Raw genomic sequence first — 24,241 nt, 5'->3', positions numbered from 1 at the left:
TGATTGGACAAAAGAAAATAAACCTGACCTAGGAATCAGTGTGGGGTTTTATTTTATTTTTTTTAATTATGATAGTCACAGAGAGAGAGAGAGAGAGAGAGGCAGAGACACAGGCAGAGGAAGAAGCAGGCTCCATGTACCGGGAGCCCGACGTGGGACTCGATCCCGGGTCTCCAGGATCACGCCCTGGGCCAAAGGGAGGCGCTAAACTGCTGCGCCACCCAGGGATCCCAAGTGTGGGGTTTTAAATTACACCTGAAATGCCTCAGGAATTTAGGCCTATCTTTTAGGTTGGGGGTTTCATAGGCCAGAAGAAGAGCAAAGTGTTGATTATTTTTTTGACTATTGATATTTTTCCAACAATGGGGAACCAAGTATTTGTCTAACACTCTCATAACAAAAATCATGTCCTACTTATGTTGTGGAATATTGTCTTTGGATTTCCAGCCTGACTCACTTAGCTAGTCTCTTAAGAACTAGAGCCCAAATGTACAGCACACTCTTCTGGCTTGCAAGAAGCACACAAATAAGTGCCTGCTTGCAGGATCCTTGAGCTTCTTGAGAAATAGATGCATATACCTACTGCTAGAGAGTCTAGTAGAAAGTTCCATGGCCAGGACTAGGGTGAGGCCAGAGAGGCATTTACCCTGGTGCAAATTTTAAAAGAGCACCAAAAAACTCAGTAATCAAGGTATGTTATATATATTTTTAAAGATTTTATTTATTTATTCATGAGAGACAGACAGAGAGAGAGGCAGAGACACAGGCAGAGGGAGAAATAGGCTCCATGCAGGGAGCGCGATGTGGGATTCGATCCTGGGACTCCAGGATCACGCCCTGGGCCGATGGCAGGCTCCAAACCGCTAAACAACCCAGGGATCCCGATATGTTATATTTTAATGAAAAAATTTTTAGAAGCAAAATCAGTGCAAAAAGTTGGTAGACAAAATACCCAAATTCTAAATGAAGATAGGATCCATGCTGTCTTACTTGCCCCAACCTAATCACAGCCCTGATTCCACTGAAATATTATTCACAAAAATAGGCAGCCAGGCTATGGGCCATGGTTTGATGACATGCACCAAGACCAGCATGGAGGGAGGGACCAGGGCATTGGGCCTTGCTTTGCCAGCCTGAGGTCCCCTCTGATAAGGTCCTTCAGTTCCAATTTCAGAGAAACCTACACACCAAGCCAGTGGTCCTTAATCTTTTTGAGTCATGGATATGATGAGGGCTTTGGACCTTTTCTATAGAACGTGCCAGAATTTTGCATACCATTTCAGGGGCCCCATAAAGCCCACATACCTGGGCCCCTCCCAGAACTATTATCTCTGAACCTCTGCAGGTAGGGCCAGGAATCTGAGTCTTAACCAGATGGCCCAGGTAACTGGCCCGCACAGTGAAGACAGAAGTGCCAGTCGAGGGGCAGCCTGGGTGGCTCAGCGGTTTACTCTGCCTTCAGCCCAGGGCCTGATCCTGGAGACCCCAGATCGAGTCCCACGTCAGGCTCCCTGCATGGAGCCTGCTTCTCCCTCTGCCTGTGTCTCTGCCTCTCTCTCTCTCTCTCTCTCTCTCTCTCTGTCTCTCATGAATAAATAAATAAAATCTTGAAAAAAAAAAAATAAGAAGTGCCAGTCAAGAACCGAGGCCCAGCAATGAAGGCCGCAAGTTTGAGTCCTACTGCCACTCACTGTTTTTGGGACTCTGAGAATGTTTATTAGCTTCTCCAAGCAACAGTGTCACAGTCTGCAAAGTGGTAGTATTGACAGTATCGACCTCATAGGGACCTCGTGAAATGATACGCGGTAAAGCATGTTAAGTAATTGGTACCAGAATGCCTGGTACCAACTATAAATATCCCCCTGATATTAGGTTTGATATAAAAAATAATAAATGATGAACCCAGGGTAAGAAGTTCTCCAGCCTTAGATTCCCTGAATGGATCCTTTCTAGCTTTATAATTTGGCCTTTAAATATTCTTTGCTAATGTTCACATTATGTCACCCTTCCATTTAAACTAATTGAAAATGAGCATGGCTGTATTTTTTTTCACACATAAATCACACTCGCCACGTCCACCTGTGCCCTGAGTGTCTTGGCGGCTCTATGTTGAGGAGGGTCCATGGGCCAAAGCCGGGTCTGCATAGGCCCCAGGAGAGAGAGAGAGAGAGAGAGAGAGAGAAGGAGGCCACAGTGGGAGCTGGCTGAGGCCGGGGCCCTTGGAACTTTGGACACATAAATCATGATTAGGCCTCCCATGTGCTCCAACCAAGAACCTAGAATCTGCAGAACTGACTTTCCTGATTAATAGGCCGCTGAGCTTGCTGGCTTCTGCGTGGACTTTGAAAAATTAAATGTTTGTAATGTAATGTAATTCAAAAAGGCCTTGTCAGCTATAAATTCCAAACATAGAATATTTAAAATGTCTGATCACAGAGACTTTTTGGAAATGGCCAGTGTCTCCTTTGTCTACGGACTCACTTTGTTCAGAGGTGGACACGAGTTTACTTGTTTTATATACTGGTGTCTGTCCCTGTGTGTTCACATAGGGGCGTGGATCTTCCGTGAGCTCTCCCCGTGGTGGCTTTTAGCATCTTCCCTACAGCATCCAGCAGGCAGTGTACACCTCTTACTGGGAGCCAAGTGTGATTTTGGCACAGTAGAGCCCAATGTACAAAACTGATCAACCTTTAGGACTTAAATCTTTAAAGGGAAAGGAACAAAGCTTAGAAAATTTCAGAGAAGCCTTGTTCAGAATAATTGGGTTTCCCAGTGATGAAATTCACATCTGGTTTGGGAGCCTGGGGAAGCCATGTGGACTCTTTACATTATAGTAAATATAACACTGTTTATGTTCTGTATAACATAATAAATGTTGCATATTTGCCTCAATGTGGTAAATATAATAACAGTAATAATAGCAAGTGAAATCCGTAGAATGGCTCACAGTTACAGAGCATTTTCCCATAAGTTAATGTCATCTGACCCCATGGCAGCTTTTAATGTACGTAGTATTTTACAGATGGAGGAGGAATGATTATCTAGGTAGTCAAGTAACTTGCAAAGAAATCACTTGTCTACTAAGCAGGGTCTGAATTTCTTTTTCCAAAGCCTAGTCATTTATACACAGCAACAGACCACCCCTAAAGAGTAAATATTACCCTCTACCCCCAGTAACTCAACAAAATGGATGAAAAGATTGATGGCTACATGTTCAAAGCCTGTCTGCAGTTCTCAGTAGTTATGGAAAATCATGGTTCTTGAGCTTTCTCTCTGAGCCACAGACCCATCAGGCAGCCTGAAGCCAATGGATCCTCTCAGCATGGCTTAAAATAAATAAGCATAATACATAGAAAAGGGAACCAATTATGTCCAAATGCAGTTGTCAAAATACTTTAAACAAACAAATTTGGAATGTAGTCATATATGCTTTTTTTTTTTTTTTTATTAAAGCATTGAATGACAAGCAGTGGGCCTGTTGGCTACTGTGATTTCTGAGTAGGGGTGAACATAAATGATGCTCCAAGATAGCGATGACAATTATAAGACAGCACGGAAATATCTGACTTAGATCAGAGACAGCGTCACAGGTCCCGCTAGTGTGGCTGAGATTTGTTGCCTGCTTTCATGGTGGAGGAAGTCCACATGTCAATGAGAGGGTGGTGGGAAGACAGGTGCCTTTTTTCCTCTTGTCCCTGAACCCCATCGGGCCCATGGGCACCAGGTTAAGGGCTCCTGATCTGAACGGCCCTGGAGAAACTTCCTTCCTAGTCACCACGGCTTGAACCGACCCGGTGGAAATTGCCAAACATCAATGAAAAGCCTGCGTGCTGAGTTCTGTTTAGTTGCTGGCCTTAATCAGAGCCCTTTGTAAAGGGCAGGTAAAGCAGATCTCCTGGGAGACCTGTCTTAACAAAGGGAGGGGGGTACACCTCTCGGAAGCAGCTCGGTATTGATCCTGGAACAACCATAAGATGGTAGGGGGTTATAGTTAGTCCCTGGCAAGCGCTGTTTGCTTCCCAGGCTGCTGTGTTTGACCTGGTTGTACTGACTTCTAGAGGAGTCTCCTCTCCATGTCCATCTCTTTACACGTCTGACTTTCCAATTGTGCAAAATGAAGTGTATCATTAGGTCAGGGGTTGAAGATATGGGTGCCCCTGGGGCCACACAGAGAGCCTGTACAGAGCAGGGGAGAGTTATCCATGCGAAGGTAGAGATCCTCCGTCCATACCGAAGGTACATGAGGGATGCTCAGGCCCATCAGGAAGGAGAGTTCAGTTTTCCCGAGTGTGAGGATTTTTCAGGATAAGCAAGAAATTGTGGGTTTTTTTGTTTTTGTTTTTTGTTTTGTTTTTGTTTTTGTTTTTGTTTTTTTTAGATTGAAAGCTATTGCAGCAAATTCAGTTTTTAAAAAAGCTTGCAGGCCAAACAAAAAATTCTATCAGTCATTTGCCACATCTGGTTTAGGTGAAATCTTAACAAGTACACATTTATTTTGATTTTAGCATTTTAAAATATTTTTTTGCTAATTTTTCAGCACCATGTATATATATATAGGAAGTAAACTTTGAGTTTATATAACAGTACTGTTTTTTGTGTGTTTGGTGGGTTTTTCTTTTTAATTATACTGTTTCCTATTATTCACAATACTGAAGCAACTCAAATGTCTACCAACAATGACTAGATAAACAAAATGTGGTATATGCATACAATGGGATATTATTCAGCCTAGGAAAGGAAGGAAATCCTGACACGGGTCCAGCATAGATGAACCTCAGACATGTGAAATGAAATAAGCCAGTCACCAAAAGACAAATATGTATGATTCTGCTTTACATGAAGTATCTAGAGTAGTCAAACGTAGAAATAGCAAGTAGAATGGTAGTTGCCAGGGGCTAGGAGAAAGGGGAACATGGGGATTATTGTTTAGTGGGTACAGAGTTTCCGTTTTGAAATATGAAAGATTGCTGGAGATTGGTTGCACAACAATGAAAATATATTTAACACTACGCAAAAAGTGGTTAGGGTGGTAAGTTTTACGTTATGTGCATTTTACTACTATTAAACGTCTTTGTAAAGTTAAACTGTTTACAGAACTAACAGCACATGGCCAAACAGAACTGCAAGGAGCAAACACCAGAACGAGTATTATGGGGGTCATATAAGAATTTGGCCAATTAAAGCAATGATGGCGATATCTTATAGGGCTTCAAGACTTAAGTAGAATAAAATGACAATACACAAAAGGTGAGGCAGGTAAATAGAGTTAAAGCATTGTACAGTTCTTACATTTTTAGGAGGTAGTAAAAATATTAATTTAAGGGAAACTATAGTAAGTTCAGGATTCATATTATAATTACTGAATGGATAACATAAGAAATTATAAACAAGGGCAGCCTGGGTGGCTCAGCGGTTTAGGGCCGCCTTCAGCCCAGGGCGTGATCCTGGAGACCCCGGGATTGAGTCCCACGTCAGGCTGCCTGCATGGAGCCTGCTTCTCCCTCTGCCTATGTCTCTGCCTCTCTCTCCACCTGTGCCTCTCATGAATAAATAAATAAAATCTTTAAAAAAAGAAAAATTATAAACAAAAATATAATAAGTAGTAGGGGGCACCTGGCTGGCTCAGTCAGAAGAGTGTGTGACTCTTGAGCTCAGAATGGTGGGTTTGAGCCCCATATTGGGTATAGAGATTACTAAAAATAATAATAATCAACCTTTTAAAAAGATAATAGGAACAGTGGAATAATATGAGTCCACTTATATGAAGTTCAAAGATAGACAAAACTTTGGCAGACGTCAGAAAGGTGGGTATTGAGTGGAGCACATGCACACCTGCTGAGGTGCTAGAGAACATCTGTATTTCAGTATGGGCGGTAGTCACACAGGTGTTTACAGAGAAAGTTAATTGGACTATGCACCTAAGATTTGTATATTTACTTACATTTTACTTCAAAACAGAAAACAAGAAAAAAAAATTTAAACTGGTAGCTTAAGACAAGAGCCAGTGAACTACACAACATTCTTAGAGGGGTTTTTTTTTTTTTTTTTTTTAATGAATCACAAGCTAAGAAGGGTTTTGCTTTTTTTTTTTTTTTTTTTTTTTAATGCCCTGGGCTGAAGGCAGGCGCTGAACTGCTGAGCTACCCGGGCTGCCCAGGTTTTACATTTTTAAATGGGAAAAAATCTGCAGAGAAATACTATCTTGTGACATGTGGAAATTATATGGAAAGCTTAACAGTAAAGGTGTGTTGCTTACAATGTAATTTCTTTGTTTCTCAGCTAATACTACTCGAATATTCCAAGGGACCAGAATTGTTAAAACAGGAGTGGTAAGTAGCAGATGGTACTCATTGATTTGTCAATGGCCTGTTGTTAATTCACGTGCAGTTAAAACTGTTACCACGAGGTGGCAGTATGATGTTGTTAAACTGCTCACCCAGGGGCGAAAATACAGAAAAAATTACATTTCTCGCTGTTTATAATTCAGTAGGTCATGAAAAGAACCTATGGAACAGAATTAAAGCAGCTGTGTTATACTGTATGATTCTTATCAAGAGAAAAACTCTCCAGATTTGTAATTATTTGTCTGTGGGATCATTACAATATAGGAGGTCAAAGGAGTACAAAAGATCTGCTCCGAGCCCCTCATCCGACATATGCTAAAATTCAGAGGTTGTCATTTCTTCAGGTTACATGGATGTGCATATTTCTGGGGCCTCAATTCATATCTAATTGATTTGCCATTTCTAGTGTAACAATCTTAATATCAATCACAGTGTTGGTGATAACAGTAGCAGCTTAAAATGTACCAGCGTTTCCTGGACTTTTGGCACAGATTATTTTATTATTTTATTTACTCCTTGAAGCATCCCAGGATATCAGTGTTAGCATTGTTTCAATTTTACAGATGAGGAAACTGAGTAATATACTCAGCATCCCCAGACAGGGGGTCATCAACTCAAGCCCAGACCATCCGACTTCTCGGTCTTGGGTGCCTTATTTTATTTGGTATTCACCATATCGTTAACCAGCTACAGAACCTAACATTTGCTAACCTGACCATCCTTAAACTGCAAAGTTTCCTAACTAAAATATGGTGATGACGTTATGAAATCAAAGTTGTTCTGGCTGTGTTGTTTTGAACTCTAGAAATGATGGAATAGAATTCTGGATTCTGATAGAATTTATTGGATTCTTTAAAATGAAATGGATGACTTAGAGCAACATTTCTTGTTTTCCCCAAAGGTACCCCTTGGTCAGCCCCAGTTTAGTGTGGTGGAAAGAATGGGCTGAGGCTCGAACATAGGCAGCCCTCCCTCTGGCCTTTAGCATCTCTGTGCCTTGGTTTTCTGACTTGTAAAATGGGGTGATGATCCTGTGTGCCTCCTGGCTCGGGTGGAAAGCCCTGGCAGCTAGTTGGCACTTGTGAAATGGAACCCTTCCTGCTGCCATGTACCTGGGCATAGATTTTTGCCGTGGATGGACCCAGAGACTCCGGAAGCTGCAGAGGTTGTAAAGGGCCCACCTCGAAGGTGCAGGGTTGTAGCGGGTCCCTAAAGCACACAGTGTTGAGCGTGGCTCCTGCTCCTGACCCTGCCGCAGCAGATGTGGGCGGCCACATGCCTTCTAGACCTAACTGCTGTGTGTTCTCCTCGAGGGCCCCTGGGATATGAGAACGCAGGGCTCCTGTCTCTTCCGCTATCACCCCAGGATCGTTCGACCGCCCGATGTTGCCAGCTTACTACTTGGTTGATGTTTGCTTTTACACCAACCTTCATGGCACTTACTTTTTTTGGCCACTTGGCTTCCTCTTAAGCCATACTGGTGAAAAATTGGGTTTGATGGGCTAGTTACATTTTTTAATGCACTCCAAGTAGTTGCAAAACCATTCAGGCCAGCAGCGGTGGCCATCCACGGATGCCCAGTGTCCTGCTTGGCAGCACGCTCTGAGCAACCCTGTGAGGAAGGTAAAAGATGAGTGAGACCCATCCAGGGTCCTCAGCAGGGCCTCCCTCCCAATCCTGGTGACTGACGCCGCTTTCTCTTCTGTCCCCTCCCTGTCCCCCCGCCCCGGCCCGGGTGACCCTCTGAAGCCCACGGCGTCTCCTGCCTCTTCGGCCGACATGGCCCCCATCAGCTCGGGGTCGTCCACCTGGACATCCTCCGGCATCCCCTTCTCCTTCGTCTCCATGGCCACCGGGATGGGCCCGTCGTCCAGCGGCAGCCAGGCCACCGTGGCCTCGGTGGTCACCAGCACGCTCCTCGCCGGCCTGGGCTTCAGCGGCGGGGGCATCCCCTCCTTCCCCAGCACCGTGTGGCCCACGCGCCTGCCCACGGCCGCCCCCGCCAGCAAGCAGGCCGTGAGGCCCGTGCTGGCCACCACCGAGGCCGTGGCCTCCCCGGGCCCCGACGGCGACTCGGCCCCCACCAGGGACGGCGAGGGCGCCGAGGAAGGGGAGAAGGATGAGAAGAGCGAGAGCGAGGACGGGGAGCGGGAGCACGAGGACGAGGGGGAGAAGGACTCGGAGAAGAAGAAGAGCGGGGCGCCCCACGCCGCCCAGGAGCCCCGGCAGGACGCGGCCAGCCCCACGCCCTCGGCCCCCAGCGGCACCGCCGAGGCGGGCGGGCCTCAGACGCTGCCCGGGCGCGGGCAGGAGCTCCCCGGCGTCCCCACCGGCCGGCCCGCCGACGACGTGAGGGATGCCCGCCCTGGCCCGGCCTCCGGCTCGGTCCCCTCCACCCAAGTGCCCCCCACAGCCACAGACGAGCGCTTCGAAGGCGGTGATCCCAGGAGGCCCCAGATGCCATCGAAAAGGCCCGTGTCCCGAGGGGACCGATTTTCCGAGGATAGCAAATTCATCACCGTTAATCCAGGTAAGAGGCCCGGTCCTCATTTGAGGCTCCTCGCTGCTGTGGGCAGCCTCACTCTTTTACAAAGAAAAAAAGAAAAAAATGGGATGGAAGATGAAGCTCCGGGAAGGGCTTCATGTTCCCGACATAGTGTATGTCCCTGGCATGAAAGATGTGTGTGTGTGTGTCTGTGTGTCCCTATTTTATTCTAATAAGAATGACCTCCTCTCTTGTTGCTCAGATAAGGCCCCCTGGGATATTTGTTTCCTGATAAATTCCACTTAGCTCAGAATAACCCCCAGGATTTAAACTACACAGTGAGGAACGCCTGGATGGCTCTGTCGGCTACGGATCTGTCTTTGGCTCAGGTCGTGATCCCGAGGGTTCTGGGATCAAGTCCTGCGTTCGGCTCCCTGCTCAGCGGGGAGTCTGCTTCTCCCTCTGTCTCTCTGCCCTCCTCCTGCTTGTGTACTCGCTCACTTTCTCTCTCTCTCTCTCAGATAAATAAATAAAATCTTTAAACCAAGCTACGTGATGAAGCCAATGAATGAAAAAAGGCATCAATCTTAAGTTTATTCATTAAGATTTCATTCCTTATTCACTTACTCAGAGCAGCGCCTGTGTTTATGGCCTGCCTGCTTGGTGCCAGGCGCCGGGCGTGTGCTGCCCCGGGGAGGCACAGCCTCTGCCTCTGGAGGCCTGCTGACCGTCCGCAGGACGCGGTGATGAGGATGCTCAGGGCCTGCCGGCGGGGAAGCCAGAAAGCAGGGCGCGGTGCAGCAAACAAGCCAGTCGCTGGCTAGCCAGGAAGCTAGCTAACCAAAGTTGAAGACTGCGAATGGTAATGGGAAAGAAGCAAGGTCCTGTTGAAGAGAATCATGAGGAGGGCAGGGACCCGTCCTGACTAACATGGGCCAGGCTGGGGAAGGGACCTTCCCCTTGAAACCAAAAACAGGAGGTGCTCAGTGTGGGGAGAGCTGGTGTTAGCCCTCCATCCTAGCCCAAGAAATAGGGCTCGCTCTCAGAGCCCCATTTGCTGTATGAATCACCCAGCCTATGGATGGTGAGACCAGGGCATGGCTGGTCTGGGCTCCGCCGTGAGGTGGGATCCCCGTCACCCATCACCCTGACCCATAGTGACGCGTTGCTCTATCCTGCGCTCAGATCCTAACGAACCATCCTGAGAGTCTCTGCGAGGCAGCCTTGAGCATGAGGGGGTTGTTATTGTTGTGAGGGGTTTTCTTAATAAGAAATTCTTCTTTTTGCCAGACTACAAGATGTTTAGCAACAATTTTTTTTGCATCTAAGCTGTTGTGGAGTTATAAGAGTGCAAAAAAAAAAAAGCAACTGGTAAATATTTATTTGCTTTTGCACTTGTAAACATTAAAATTCATCTAAAGCTGAGATCTCGTATGTTAAGATACAACTTAGAATAAATTTTCATGTTTTGAATTACGTTCCTCCTTAAAGCTGGTATGGACTCGTTTTTTAGAAGTTTGGGTTTCCGATGGGTGTTGCTCAGTTTGTCTTGGTTTTAGAGAAAGGTGTAGAGTACCCTCCTGTGGAGCCGAGTGAAGGAATTATTGGGCCGCTTATAAAGCTGATGCCATTCCTGCGTGAACTGTGACATTTCCTCTTGGAATTACTGAGAGACGGTAGAATGTCTTGCATTTGAAGATATTAAAAGAAGTACTTACGGAGTACCGATTGTGTACGGGGCACTGCACGAAGCCTTGAGAATAGAACACAGATCAAGGCAGGCTTCTGTCCTCTGAGGGTTGATGTTCCAGTGGGGGAGCTTGAGGATATTCCAGTTAACAAGTGCATAACGTCAAATAGTGGTAAGTGGTGAGGGTTGGAGAGGGGGGCAGCGTGGCATCAAATGGTCAAGGCATGACATTTGAGCAGAGACCCAAGCGATGAGGAGGTAGCCATGCAAAGATTCATGGAAGAGCATTCTAGGCTGCAGGAGGAATAGCAGATCCAGAGACCCAGAGTGGGGATTAATTTGGAATGGTCGAGGAGCGATCCGAAGGCCAGTGTGTTGTGGACCCTAGAGAGTCGGAAGGGGAGGGATAAGGGATGAGTTCACAGGTGGACAGAGCTTAGACCAGGAGGGGGCTCACCATCCACGCTGAGGATTTGATTCTAATTGAAATGGAAAACCAGTGGTGGATTTCAGCGGGAGACTCGCTCATCTGATTAACTTTTGTGAAAGACCACCCTGGCCTCTTTGTGGAGGTTATCCAGGGAAGGCAAGAGTGAACACAAGAAGCCCAGCGAGGAGGTGATGGCAGTGGCGGCTTGGACCAGTGGGGTTTCTCCAAAGACTAGTGGTAGACCTTGTCAAATACGGATCTTCATGCTTGAGTGGCTCTGCCTGTGGACTCTGGACGCTGATGAGGTAGTCTTCTCCACCTGTTCCTCTTAAACACTTCCTTGCCCACGCTTCCGGTAAAGGTGGCTGTCGAGAGCTTAGGTTGGGAGTGTTCACACCTCGAGAGACTGGAGAGCAGTGGGGACCTGGACCTGCTCCAGGTGGGAGGAAATGAGGCCTTGTGATAGGAGTCAGATTCCAGGGAAAGGGAAGCACATGGTGAACCCTGGGGATTGGCAGCCTCAGGTTTGGCTGGGGCATGTGGGTCTCCAGCTTCAACCCTCAGGCATCCACGTGTGCAATCTTGGCAGAGTAGTGTTTGGAGTCAGGTCACCCCAGTAGCCTCTGTCCCATATTCTCTCTGGCTGCTCAGGTGGTCTCTGCTCAGGTTCTCGTCTGTAAAATGGGGGAATAACAAGCTCTCAGTTGCAGGCGGGGGTGCAGATAAATGGAGTCGTTCTTGCTCTCCGCAGCCCAAAGGCCACAAAATCACAATGGTGACTATGGGGAGGCCCCCAGAAGGTCCTTCTTTTGTAGCATCCCTGGACATTACAGAGCATGCCAAGATTCTGGTCCCCAGTGAGCTGGCGTTCAAAATGACCTCCAGGAACTGTGTGCTCTTTCTCCAAACTGGTAAACTGGAGTATCTCCCTCACCAGGTTCATCTCAGTGGGAAGGTTCACGTCTCAAAGCCTTGTGGGCTATAAGGTCTCTGTGGAAGCTCGTCAACCCCGCCAGGTAGCACAAAAGCAGCCAGGACAATATGTTAGTGAGCAGATGTGGTTGAGTTCCAGCAAAGCTCTATTTACAGAAACAGACAGCGGGCCTGGTTCGATCTGCGAGGCAGCATGTGCCGACCCCTGGTTTAAGCAGAAGTATGTGTGTGCTTGTTGGTTGATGAAGGATATGAGTGATTGAATGGAAAACCCCCAACCCCACAGCAGTCCATGAGTCCTGCCGCCTCCTCTCGTCTTGCCTCCAGCCTAGCATTTACTTTTTCAATAAAGTCACCATCGCCTTCATGTTAGTGGTGACGTTTTAAAGACTGCGTGTACATTTGTGTAAATCTCATTTAGTTTTTCTTCACAGTGAGTAAAAGCAATTATTGTAATCAATGTTTAGCATCCTTTTTTTTTTTTCTTTTTTGGAGATTGGGTGTGGAGGGGCAGAAAGGGGAGAGAATCTCAAGCAAACTCCCCACCGAGTGCAGAGCCCGACGTGGGGCTCAATCCCAAGACTCCAAGACTGTGACCTGAGCCTAAATCAAGAGTTAGACACAACGGTCTCAGCCACCCAGGCACCCCTATATTTAGCCTCTTTTTTTTAATAAATTTATTTTTTATTGGTGTTCAATTTGTCAACATACAGAATAACACCCAGTGCTCATCCCGTCAAGTGCCCACCTCAGTGCCCGTCACCCAGTCACCCCCACCCCCCCGCCCTCCTCCCCTTCCACCACCCCTAGTTCGTTTCCCAGAGTTAGGAGTCTTCATGTTCTGTCTCCCTTTCTGATATTTCCCACTTAGCCTCTTTGGAACAAGCATTCACATTTAAATTTACAGACTATGGGATCCCTGGGTGGCGCAGCGGTTTGGCGCCTGCCTTTGGCCCAGGGCGCGATCCTGGAGACCCAGGATCAAATCCCACATTGGGCTCCCGGTGCATGGAGCCTGCTTCTCCCTCTGCCTGTGTCTCTGCCTCTCTCTCTCTCTGTAACTATCATAAATAAATAAAAATTAAAAAAAAATATTAAAAAAAAATAAAAAATAAATTTACAGACTATGTTATAGTTTGACCAGCATCTCCAAAAGGCTCGTTTTAAATTCCCTTGAAGTTTGATAACATCTTTTTAAGTCCTGTGAGTAGCAGCTTTAGTATTAACTCACACGGAAGGAGGAGTCCTTCTGTGGAAGAAGTAGCAAACTCAGACAACTACAGAAGTCAGACAGGTGGTATCAGTGAGAGAAGAGGCCCAGGTGGTGGATATTAGGGAATAGTGAGGACTACAGCCAACCAGAGTGCCGGGGTCTTTTCTAAAGAGGACAGCCTCACTCAATCCCCTGATTGTAGCCAATGAAGAGATGCCTCGTGAGCCAGAAACCCAAGTCCTTACGTGCAGAGAATCTCCTAATTTTTAAGTGAGTTCCAATTTTTAAAACATTTTATTTTTTCTCCTTTCTTTCTTTTTTTTGTTTTGTTTTGTTTTGTTTTCACATATGCCAAACTAAACATATCCCTGGCTGGGTAGGTAGGAACCACTGGTGCTTGGCTTCAACTGTAGAGCTAATTGCTATAGTTACAGCTGCCCCGGAAGCCAATGGGAAGGATTAAAGGCCTCCATACAGCCACTCTTGTCTATTTGTTACCATCTGCTAGTGTGAAGCCCTCGATGGGATGTGTGCTGCATGGAAATCCGACCTGGCTCCTCTCTGAGCAGCCCCAGCCAGAACGTGGTGCAGGCCCCCCTCAGTAGCCAGTTGATGCAATAACATGTTCTTGGGGTGGTGTGCAGTATAGCATGCCCTAGCAGAAGCATTGGAAGGTGGGCGTAGTCTATCAAAGTATCATTTAGTGCTAGCGTTTTCCATTTTTGTTTCCTCAAATCAGGGAAAGCCCCTTTTCAGACTGAATCTTGCCCAGAACCTATATAAACACTCATTCACTGAAAGTTTGCAGCTGCCTCCTTTGGGGCAGCCCTGAGCCAGGTGCTTAAAGGATGGCCCAGTTCAGGGGCCCCCTACCACAGTCTCCTGGCCTCATCTTGTCCAGACCATGAGCTAAGAACGGTCAGAGTCAGTTTGGCCTCCTGTTCTGCCTTTTTTTTTTTTTTTAAGATGTATTTATTTTAGGTGGGGGCCAGGGTAGAAGGAGAGGGAGAGAGAGTCACTAGCACGGAGCCCGACCAGGGGCTCGATCCTGTGACCCTGAGATCACAATCCGAGCTGAAACCAAGAGTGGTTTGCTTAAACCGCCTGAGCCACCCAGACACCCCTGCTGTTCTGCTTTGGGCTACAGTGGAGGGCGCCAAGCTCCAACCATACCACTGCTTTGTGCAAACCCATGAGGTACCCCTTTGGAACCCTCAAGCTCTGAGGAACCCATCTCGAAAACCTTCCATTATAGAAACAATAATATTGCTGGTTAACGTTAGTTCCATGCTGGTGTTGCCCCTGCTAGAAGCCCATGTTTGTAGTCCTACTGCACCCCTGTGGGGGCTGTGCTGTCCTTGTTGCCTTGGGCCAGTGAGTAAACTGAGGCTCAGAAAGCTAAGGAACATGTCCATGACAAGACAGAGCTCAGACACGGCCCCTGACTCCAGAGTCCAGGGGAGTCCTCCTCATGTGGTGCTGCTTTCCTTCTGGCTTTGAGCTTATTCCCCGAGTCGGCAACACAAGATGATTTCAGAGGACGTGTTAATCATTAAGTGAATATTTGAAAATGTACTTTAGAAAGAAATAGCGGTTTTCCGTTTATGGTAGAGGTTCTCAACCAGAGAGGCTTCTGTCCCCCAAATATTGCATTTGGTAATATCTGGAAACATTTCTGGGTGTCACGCTTCATGGGAAGGGGGCTGCTCCTGGCATCTACTTGGGTAGAAACCAGGAATGCTATTGATCAGCCTGCACTGCACAGGCTAGCCCCTCACAACAAAGACCCACCTGGTCCCAAATGTCAACTGTGCTCTGGTCGAGAAACCCTGATCTATCACGTTAATAGGAAGTTTCCTTTTCAAAGTCCACTCGAGGAAGGCAATAGTTAAGGACAGAAATAAATCCTAAGACAGGTTTGTCTTCACAAACCTGGGGCAGAAATAGGGCAGAAATATGAGACTCAGCTGGAGTGTATGGAGGTGGAGGGAAATGCAGCACACTTTATTTAAAATAGATCATGGCAGGCATTTGTGTGGACTCTCCAAAGAGTTTGCAGCCAGGGCTAGTTTTGGTGGTCAGGTTCCATTTCTTGGAGATGTTTTTTAGATTATCCTGCTTGTCCCTGTTCTTGGCTGTCATCTTCCTAGGAGTGTCAGATGGCATTAGCTGGGAGTGGCTTGATGGAGTTCCTCAGTGCCAGGTGGTTGTTTCCTCCCAGAAAATATCTGGGTCCTTGGAGGTTTTCTTTCTTTCTTTTTTTTTTTTTCAAGATTTTATTTATTTATTCATGAGAGACACAGAGAGGCAGAGACATGGGTGGAGGGAGAGGCGGGCTGCCTGCTGAGCAGGAAGCCCAATGTGGGGCTCAACCCTGGGACCCTGGGATCACGACCTGAGCCGGAGGCAGACGCTCAGCCACTGAGCCACCCAGATGCCTCTTCTTGGAAGTTTCCCCACTAAGTGATCTTTGAACGAGGACAGATTTTGCATCTCTCGGTGTGGAAAACCAGACCGCACTGAGAACAAGAAGGTTTCCAAAAAGGTTGGGGTCAGGAATTCAGGTTGTAGTGCTTATCTGACTTAAGGTGGTGTGCAGCCTCTGTCCCAACTGATGGCAGAGCCACATGATGTTGCAAAGAAGCGTCTGCAAAGCTGGCAGTTTGGTAGGGTTGGGATCAGCGTAGTTACGGGGCTTAGAATTAAATTGGGATTTATCAAACATCTTCAGTTTTCCAACACCTAATTGAAGGAGACACGACATACTATTGTTTGATTGTTTGAGTGTGATGAAGTGAGCTCTCTGTGAAGGGGTAAGGAGTGCTTATTCACAAGAACTCTGGGTGGTAATATAAATGGAAACACATGATGCTCTACTCCAGCTCAGGCATGGTAATGGGAGCACAGAGCCTGTGTCCCCCTGCAGGAGAATATATGCATTTGTAACGGACAGTCCTGTTTCTGCAACCATGGTTTAGATCGTGTCGGGGCTCCAGAAAAATAAAGACAAATTTTGTGGCCCTGTAAAAAAACCAGCCACCTTTTCAGTTGGCCACCTTTTCAGGAGGCTACCATCAAAACAAAACAAAACAGAAAAATAACAAACGTTGGCGAAGATGTAGAGAATTTGGAACGCTTGTGCACTGTTGGTGGGAATGTGAAATGGTACAGCCGCTGTAGAAAACAATATGGTGGTTCCTTAAAAAATTAAAAATAGAACTCCCATATGATCCAGCAATCCAACTGCTGGGTATATACCCAAAAGAATTGAAAGCAGGATCTTGAAGAGATATTTGTACATTCGTGCTCATAGCAACATTATTTACAGTAGCCGAGGGATGCACATTTGGGTTGTTACCCAAACAGATGAATGGATGAATAAAATGTGGTCCATACATACAATGGGATGTCATTCAGCCTCAGAAAGGAAGAACATTCTGATACACGCTGCAACATGGGTGAACCTTGAGAACATTATGCTATGTGAAATAAGCCAGTCACAAAAAGACAAATGTTATGATTCCACTTGGATGAGGTGCCTAGAGTCAAAGTCATAGAGGCAGAGAGAGAAAGGTAGGTGGCAAAGGCAGGGGGTGGAGGGAGTTTTGCTTTAACGGGCATTGAGTTTTCATTTTGCTGGTGAAAAACAGATTCTGAAGGTTGGTTGCACAACAGTAAGAATACACTTGACACTACTGAACCTCACTTTTAGAAACGGTTAAGATGGTAAGTTTTAAGTGTTGGTTTTTTTTTTTTTTACCACAGTTTTTGGGGTGTTTTTTTTTTTTAAGCAGCTGTCTTAATTCACGGATGTGGGTGGTTTTTAATGAGTGGTGTTACTCAGAACAAACGTAGTCAAGTTGCCCGCAATTGAACCACAGGCTAGATTATAACTGTGTAGTCTGTCCTTCTCTTGATCTTTCCTGAAAAGTGAAAGAATCCCACTTTCGCCTACTCCTGATCGTGGTCTTTTGGATCCAAGCTCGTTTTAGTCTTGACAGCGTAGGGGTTGTTGTCCTGTAGCAGAAGTTGAGCCCTTACCATGGGGTAGGAAGCATTTCAGATGCGTCCATCTGATGTATCACTGCCTGTAGCATTTATAGTACATTGTACTCCGTTTTTATTTGCTTCTACTGGGATGAGAGCCAAGCCAGTAAAAGGCAAACAGCATTAATTCAGTGATGACATATGCCACTGAAAACTGTTTTTCTTTTCTTTTTTTTTTTTTTTTTAATTTTTTTAAAAGGCAGAATGGAGGCACTTTACTCAGATTCTGCTGGATGCTGAAATAAAAGCTGGGAGGAGGAAGGGGTATGGGAGGTCATTAATCCTTGCCTCCCTTCTACAAATGTTCAGAGCAGGTTAGTTAGCATCTTGCTCTAAGTATTATCTAGAAGACATTTGGGAAGCAGGCTCATTCTCTGAGTTCCAGTGCTGGCTGGCTCCCCTCTTCCTACCTTCCTACCTTCCCAGCAGCCCTTTATCACAGCCATGGAGGTGGAGGGAGAGGTGGGTGTAATTAGTTGGTACCCCCATCCCATTTCATCCCAGCACACATGGACCAGCAAGATGCAGCCCTAGAATGAGTATGAAAAAGGTCCAAGTTCACTGACAGGAATGGCCCCCATTGCATGGTTGGAGCAGTGGCCTGGTTAATTCCTAATCGGCTGAAAAATAAAATCTCTTTGGAAAGAAGTATTGAACGAGGAAAGGTTCCTTGTCCAGAAGCAGCTTCTTCTCTTGAGCCAGGTTAGTGATCTCAGAATCCTGGTCAGGAGTTTCTTAAACCATGACTCTTGCTTTTGATGATGAGGCCCTGTGAGAAGATGCAAGTCCGTGTTCTGCTCATTCCTCGGGTCAGAGTGTCCCCCTGCCCCCGGCAGACTGCAAGTAGACTGGCCAGAGTGAGCTGCCAGCAGGGCCAGGGGTGAGGACAACAGGTCTGGTGTGAGGCCTCAGGGAGCAGCGAGGACTGTGGCAAACTAGGTGAGACATGCCTTGCCTGAAGAGAGCGTGCTGCTGGGTTCCAGCTGATGTTTGCCTTGTGAGAATTCAGGCCAGTGTTGCCAACCTCAAACATTACTGGTAGGCGATCCCATTGTTGGTTTATGTGAACTCTATTGCTCATTAATGTTGGCAGCTACCTCACCATCTAATAATAATTAGTGGGGGTGGGGGTGCCAAGCCAGGCACACGTGTGTGGGCTGCCAGTTCACACAACCAACCCACGGCGGGCAGGAATCGAGGGCTAGTCCTGCTGGGAAAACCAGCCCATCTGGGTAAATCCGAGGTGGAGATGGGGAGAGGAAAAGCTCCATTCACTCAAAGGGCCTGCACTCATTTTGGGGTCAGGAATTTGGTCATCGGGAGGTAAGCACGCCCCCCAGGACCTGGGCCGGCCCTCTTAGGAGGCAGCTGGGCCACAAGCGAAGCTCTGAATGAAAGTGAGCCTCTCCCAAAAATGGGCAATGTCTAATTTTACCACTCTGGCATCACTATTGCTTGGCTCCATTGAAAGGAAGAGAAGAATGAACTCTCTGGATGCCACGTCTGTGTTAGGCACTGACTGTGCTTCATGCCTGGCCGGTGAGGCCATCTTCAGGCGCTTGGGACCCGCGCGGTCACGCAGAGCCCTGTGCTCCCCGCCAAGCTCTCCGTCCCCACCTTGGAACTCTTGAACTGGGGGCCCCCTGATTGCATTCCGCATCTGGCTCTGTAAATGATGTGACCAGAATTTGCACAGTCTTCCCCATGTTGGATTATCTCATTTACTCCTTATAAGTCCTCTGATGGGACTATTATCATGGCTTCCTTTGATAGAGGAGGGCCTGGAGGCTCAGAGACGGGCAGTCACTTACCCAGAGTCACCCAGCCAGTAAGGCCTGAGCCAGAATTTGTAATCAGGTCAGCCTGACTCTGAAGTGCAGGATGCTGATTGTACTGAATAGTTGATAGGATGTTCCGGTCTCTGGGGGCCTTAGCTTGGGGAAGATTGTTGGGGGACTGAAGGTCCAGGAGTAAGAGAATCTCTACCCAGCCCAGGCAGTATGTTATGTGTGCCTACTAGTTCCTGGTAGTTGACCATTTTATTACACTTTGTCCTTTGAGGGCCAGGCCACAGACTGAGTCAGGCAGCAGGACAGGCATTTCTTCGGAAGGACAGCAAGAAGTGTGGTGTGGTCTTATCTCAGGGCCAACTGTGAGGTTCTGCTTCCGCGCTGGCAGCCTCTGGCGCTAATGCCCGGCTCATCTGAGCTTCTGTGTGATTGCCGCCTACACTCTCAGATCTTACAGGGCGATCACATTCAGCAGACACCCAACGAGCACCCAGCATCTGCCTTATGCTGCTGGGGTGTTGACAAGGGAATGGAATGGCGATGATGATCATCCCCGTCGGTAACATTAGCCAGGTGTCAAATGGCTACCTGGCAACGTTCTAAGTGTTTTATACGTACAGGTTCTTTGAATCCTCACGTCCCACGGTGTAGTAGGCAATATTATCGTCTCCTTCTCCCGATGAGGAAACGAATGCACAGAGAGGTTAAGTAACTTGCCCAGAGTTGCAGAGCTAGTAGGAGACCAGGCTTCACTACTGTTCTTCCATGTACAGATGGGAGTCAGCCCTCCCCCTGGGGAGCTTGTAGTAAATAAAAGGGTAGTTATAACTGAGTGTGCTGTGTACAGTAAGAGAAGCACATGATGAGGGTGTTGATGAGGACAAGAGTAAGTACGCAGCATTGCTCAATGCCAGGTGCGTCTTCCCGTTGAATTTCGCTACCACTCCTGTGAGGCAGGTTCTTTATATTTTTTATAGAGGAAGAACTCCAGGCCCAGAGTGATTCAGGTTATTGATTGAAAGTCACCTAGAAAGTGGCAGAGTCAGGATTTGAACCTGTGATCGGAACTCTGCTCAGCGCCCCAGAGATAGCACAGACCGAAGACTTGGGAGAGTCTTTCGCCTCACGGAGAAAGTAGCACCTGAACCAAGAGCGGGGGATAAGTGGGAGCTTCTGGGGCCAGCATGGGAAAGGCATTCCTGGAAGTGGGATGACAGGGATAGAGGTGAAGAAGTGGGGCCTACCGTGGCCTGTCAAGGTCACACTGGTTGGATGGGTGTTCCTGGAACATAGCGGGGGCGGGGGGGAGCAGAAGGAAATAATGAGAGTGGGGGGCAGGCCTAGCTGTCCTTGAGAGCAGTGAGGAATCCCCCCAGGGAGGGACAGGAGCAGAGTTCGTGTGGTTGTGTACAGATGCGGTGAGCTTCCAGGCTCCTGGTGCTGCGCAGACAAAGCAGCACAGTGAGTGTGACCATGAAATCAACCTTCTCGTGCCTCACGTGGAAGTCCAGTAGCACGTGTATTTTTGCCTGGCATCTAGGGCAACGACCCGGGCAAATCCAGCTGCTTGCAGAACAGTCTTTTTTAGGTTTTCACACTGAGAGGTGTGGCTGAGGAGGTTCACTCCTCTATCCCTTCAAAACCAAATTCTCGGGACAGCTGGGTGGCTCAGAGATTGAGCGTCTGCCTTCCGCCCAGGGTGTGATCCTGGAGTCCCAGGATTGAGTCCTGCATCGGGCTCCCTGCATGGAGCCTGCTTCTCCCTCTGCCGGTGTCTCTGCCTCTCTCTGTGTGTCTCTCATGAATAAATACATAAATAAATCTTTAAAACACACACCCACACCCCACACACAAAATTCTCACACAAGCACTGTGAATGTTAGAGAAATGACTCAGTCACGCGACCTGAGGTTGAGCCTAGCCGGGCCCCAGGCTAGCTGTGACATCCAGACCCCTGCTCTGCAGACTGTTCTCTCCTCTGGCAAGTCTTTTGTGAGACCCGAGGCTCCCTGCGAATCTGATGAAAACCGGCACCCTCACTTTGTGGGGGACGAGAGAGGGACAGATGTAGTGGCGGACACATGGGATTTCTGGGACAATGGAACATGCCATTGACCCTCAGAACTTCTGGAGCATGACTCCGAAGGCCCAGAAATTCTGGAGCAGCCACTGTTCACTGGTTTTAGGATGGCAGTGCTACTCTAAGAGCTGGTGTTTCCAGTGACTGTTCAGAGAGATGCATGTGAGGGACTATTCTGGCCAACGGTCCTTTTCAGTGCTTTAGGATGAGTAGGACTTGGAGTTTGCATTTGGTCTCCTCCCCTGCCTTGCCTGTTACTACCAGGTTAGTAGCCCAGGCAAGAAGCCTTTTCTGTCCAGAGGCAGGGAGAGAAAGAAGACCTAGAGAGTTCCCCCAGTTTGCAAAGGTCTCCCAGGGTCGATACTGAATTCACCAGGCATGTGGCCTGTAATGTCAATCCTCCTGCCCTGTTTTCCATGAATAGGACTTTCTCCGTCTCTAAGATCCTCCCAACCATCCGCCAGATAATTGCCTGGCTGGGCTGCCCCCTGCTGGAGCCCAGCAGAGTTATTCTCGACGTAACTCCGGTTCTTGTAACTGGTCCCCAGAGCTTTGCTATTAGAGCATTAGGTGGAGGGAGAGCGTGCACATCTGATCCTTGGAAGCCTCAGCTGGCAAGTCTGCAGCAGCTTCCAATGCTCTTGGGACTAGAAGCTCTTCTTAATTCAGCTTCTAGGGCTCTGGCTGATGTGGCCACTACCGCTCCATCTCGGTCCCCCTCGTTCTCACGCTCACTGTCCAGAACACACTTCGTCCCTGCACTCCACCCGGCTAACTCCCCTTCTCCCTCCAGAACCCTTAGGCTAGGAACCCTCTTACCCCTGTACACACCCCGTGGGCTCTCCCTGGCATCCCATTCATTTCATCCTAATTCCTTGCTCTCGTGTCCGCCTCTCCCCCTTGCAGTGATTCGCGCCCCCCCAGCACAGGGCTGTTGCTGTCTGACGTCCTGCTGCACCCCGATCCCCGCACACCATGTTTGGCACACTCTGGGGACACGGCCAGTAGCCGTGCAATGAGAGATTGTGGAGCGAGGGGTCCAGAGCAATGGGCCGGCAGAGTTAGGGAGCTAGTCTCTAAGCCGTGGAGTGCCGTGCTGCGCCTGGCCCTGGTCCCGGCCCTGTGTGATGCCCCGGGCTGCGCAGGAAACCAAGGAGGCCGTCACAGTAAGCCAGAAGAAGCCGGTGAAAGCTCTGTAACGCACTTCTTCGCCACTCAGGAGCAGCCTTGGCTCTTTATAGATCTGCTCCCGGGGCCAATCCTTTCTTTCCTGGTCAGCCCACCTCCTCTGGCTTGCAAACCCAGCCTGATTTCGCCGCGCACTGAGGCCACCCTGCAGAGGGACACTGGGCTGGCTGAAAGCTGGCCCAGTTTTGGCCGCGCAGAAGGATCCTTGCTGAGCGCAAGTCAGCCTGCAGCCAGCTGCACATTTTTCCAGGGACCTCTTCCCAAGCTCACATTTCACCTTTGCTTCCTCGCCACCTGCCTCCCGTGACTGTGTGTGAGCACCCCGATCTTCCCAGCCCGCACACCGTCTCGGAGCTTCATGTGCGCCCCCTGGAGATTTCCAGCCATCTTCCCCGCGGTATAAAGGAGAGCGGGTTCCTTCTGGAGACTCCTGGGGACTTGTGAAGATCCCCAGGGCCTGCTTGGGTAAGGGGCATCTGCGGCCCAGGCCGGATCCCAGATCATTTCAGACTTCTTCTGCGAAGCTCTAGACTGGCTGCCCCCAGCGCGAGGCATAGCTTCCTCTCTCTGGTTGTCTGAACTTTTAAAAGGGTGGGGGTGGGGAGGCATGGGTTAAGAGGAAAAGCTGCAGAAACAGAAGCTCTGGGGGTCTGGGTGCTGGGAGCCTCAGAGTGGAAGCATCTGGGTGCTCCCCGTGGACTGTGCTGTAATCGAGTCTGTGAGTCTCTGGCTGGGAATCCAGGGTGAGAGCTGTTCCCCGACCTGGAGTCCCATGCCCACCTGACCACCCCCTTTGCCTGGGAGACTGGCAGCCCTGGATGATTGTCCCGCTGCGACTTTATCTTTTAGGGACAGGTGCTTTCCCAAAACAACTGGGTGTAGATACTAAAGGAAGGGGTAACGGGTGCTAAGCAGCTGAAGAATATACCCATTGTTTTACAGCTGGTTATCTGAGTAAAAGCCATCCTGCCCTTCCTCTGGCCTTGGCACTGGGGAGCCTGGGAGGCTCTCAGCCACCTCCCACCACTCCAGCCCCTTTCTAGAGGCAAGTGTGATGCTGTGATTAGACTTGAGCACATTTCTTCAGTGTATCCAAAAGCTGCTCTGGGTCATCATGTTCTTGGAGGGAAGCTGGATGTCCCTCTTCTATACAACTCTGTGTGAGAATGTCTTGACCTCCATCTACAAGTCCATCCCACTGGCAATTAGATAAAAAGCCCCCCCCCCCTTACTGGGTTGGAACACAGTAGGAAATGGTGCCAGCTGTAGACTGCCCCTCCTGTCCCTAGGGCAGCCAGAGCAGGCTGCTCAGTCCTCTGGAAGCCACCCCAAACGAGACCAGAGCTCTGGATCTTGCTCTGGCCCCTCATTCCTCCAGTCCTCTAACTGCTATGTTCTTTTGCAGCAGAAAAGAACACCTCTGGAATGATAAGCCGTCCTTCTCCAGGGAGGATGGAGTGGATCATCCCTCTGATTGTGGTGTCAGCCTTGACCTTCGTGTGCCTCATCCTTCTCATTGCTGTGCTAGTTTATTGGAGGTGAGTAAGCCAGGCTGTACCTACAGAGGGGGATGTGGGGGCTAGGTTCTGCTGTATGCACCCCTACCCTGGGAGGGGAAGCCCGTGGCCTCCTAAGGTGAGGCAGTTGGAGTGTTTCTAGGGTTACCAGCTGGGGGACCTGCTTTATCTGGAAGCAGCTGGTAAGCTAGAGCCACTGTTGAGATCAAGGCCCTTATGAGGAGCTTCTGAGATTTGATGCCAAAGAAGATTTTGCTTGGGAATCGGGGACGTTCAGATCTCAGCAGTGATACTTGCTGGATTCAAATCCCATTTCCTCCTTAAGCTTTAGTTTCTGCACCTGCAAAATGAGTGACTACATTTCCTAGCATTTCCAGTTTCTCTGAGGCCATGTTCCCCTTTGTTGTATCTGCATAATGACCCTTCTTGACTAAGATTTTTGTGATAGCCTTTTGCTGAAATTCGGGTGATAGGAAAACATTGGGCATATTATGTGGCTTTTAATACATGTCACATAAAAACGG

At 48.3% G+C, this 24,241-nt stretch overlaps 1 protein-coding gene across 4 annotated transcripts in view; it reads left to right on the top strand.

The window, feature by feature from the left end:
- The window catches only part of PTPRG (protein tyrosine phosphatase receptor type G), a 704,516-nt gene that overhangs the window by 597,309 nt on the left and 82,966 nt on the right, over positions 1-24,241 (top strand). For 3 of the 4 annotated variants that reach the window (XM_077858249.1, XM_077858251.1, XM_077858252.1), the window contains 3 exons: positions 6,280-6,329; positions 8,094-8,874; positions 23,606-23,738. In XM_077858249.1, coding sequence (XP_077714375.1) covers positions 6,280-6,329; positions 8,094-8,874; positions 23,606-23,738 — 964 coding nt within the window. The remainder of the gene's footprint in view (positions 1-6,279; positions 6,330-8,093; positions 8,875-23,605; positions 23,739-24,241) is intronic. The other variant, XM_077858250.1, reaches the window with a different exon arrangement.

Source organism: Canis aureus, chromosome 19, assembly GCF_053574225.1.
Source record: "Canis aureus isolate CA01 chromosome 19, VMU_Caureus_v.1.0, whole genome shotgun sequence".
In the NCBI taxonomy this organism is placed as follows: Eukaryota; Metazoa; Chordata; class Mammalia; order Carnivora; family Canidae; genus Canis; species Canis aureus.
The sequence above is the reverse complement of the archived record's forward strand: the minus strand, read 5'-3'. Positions and strand labels throughout refer to the sequence as shown.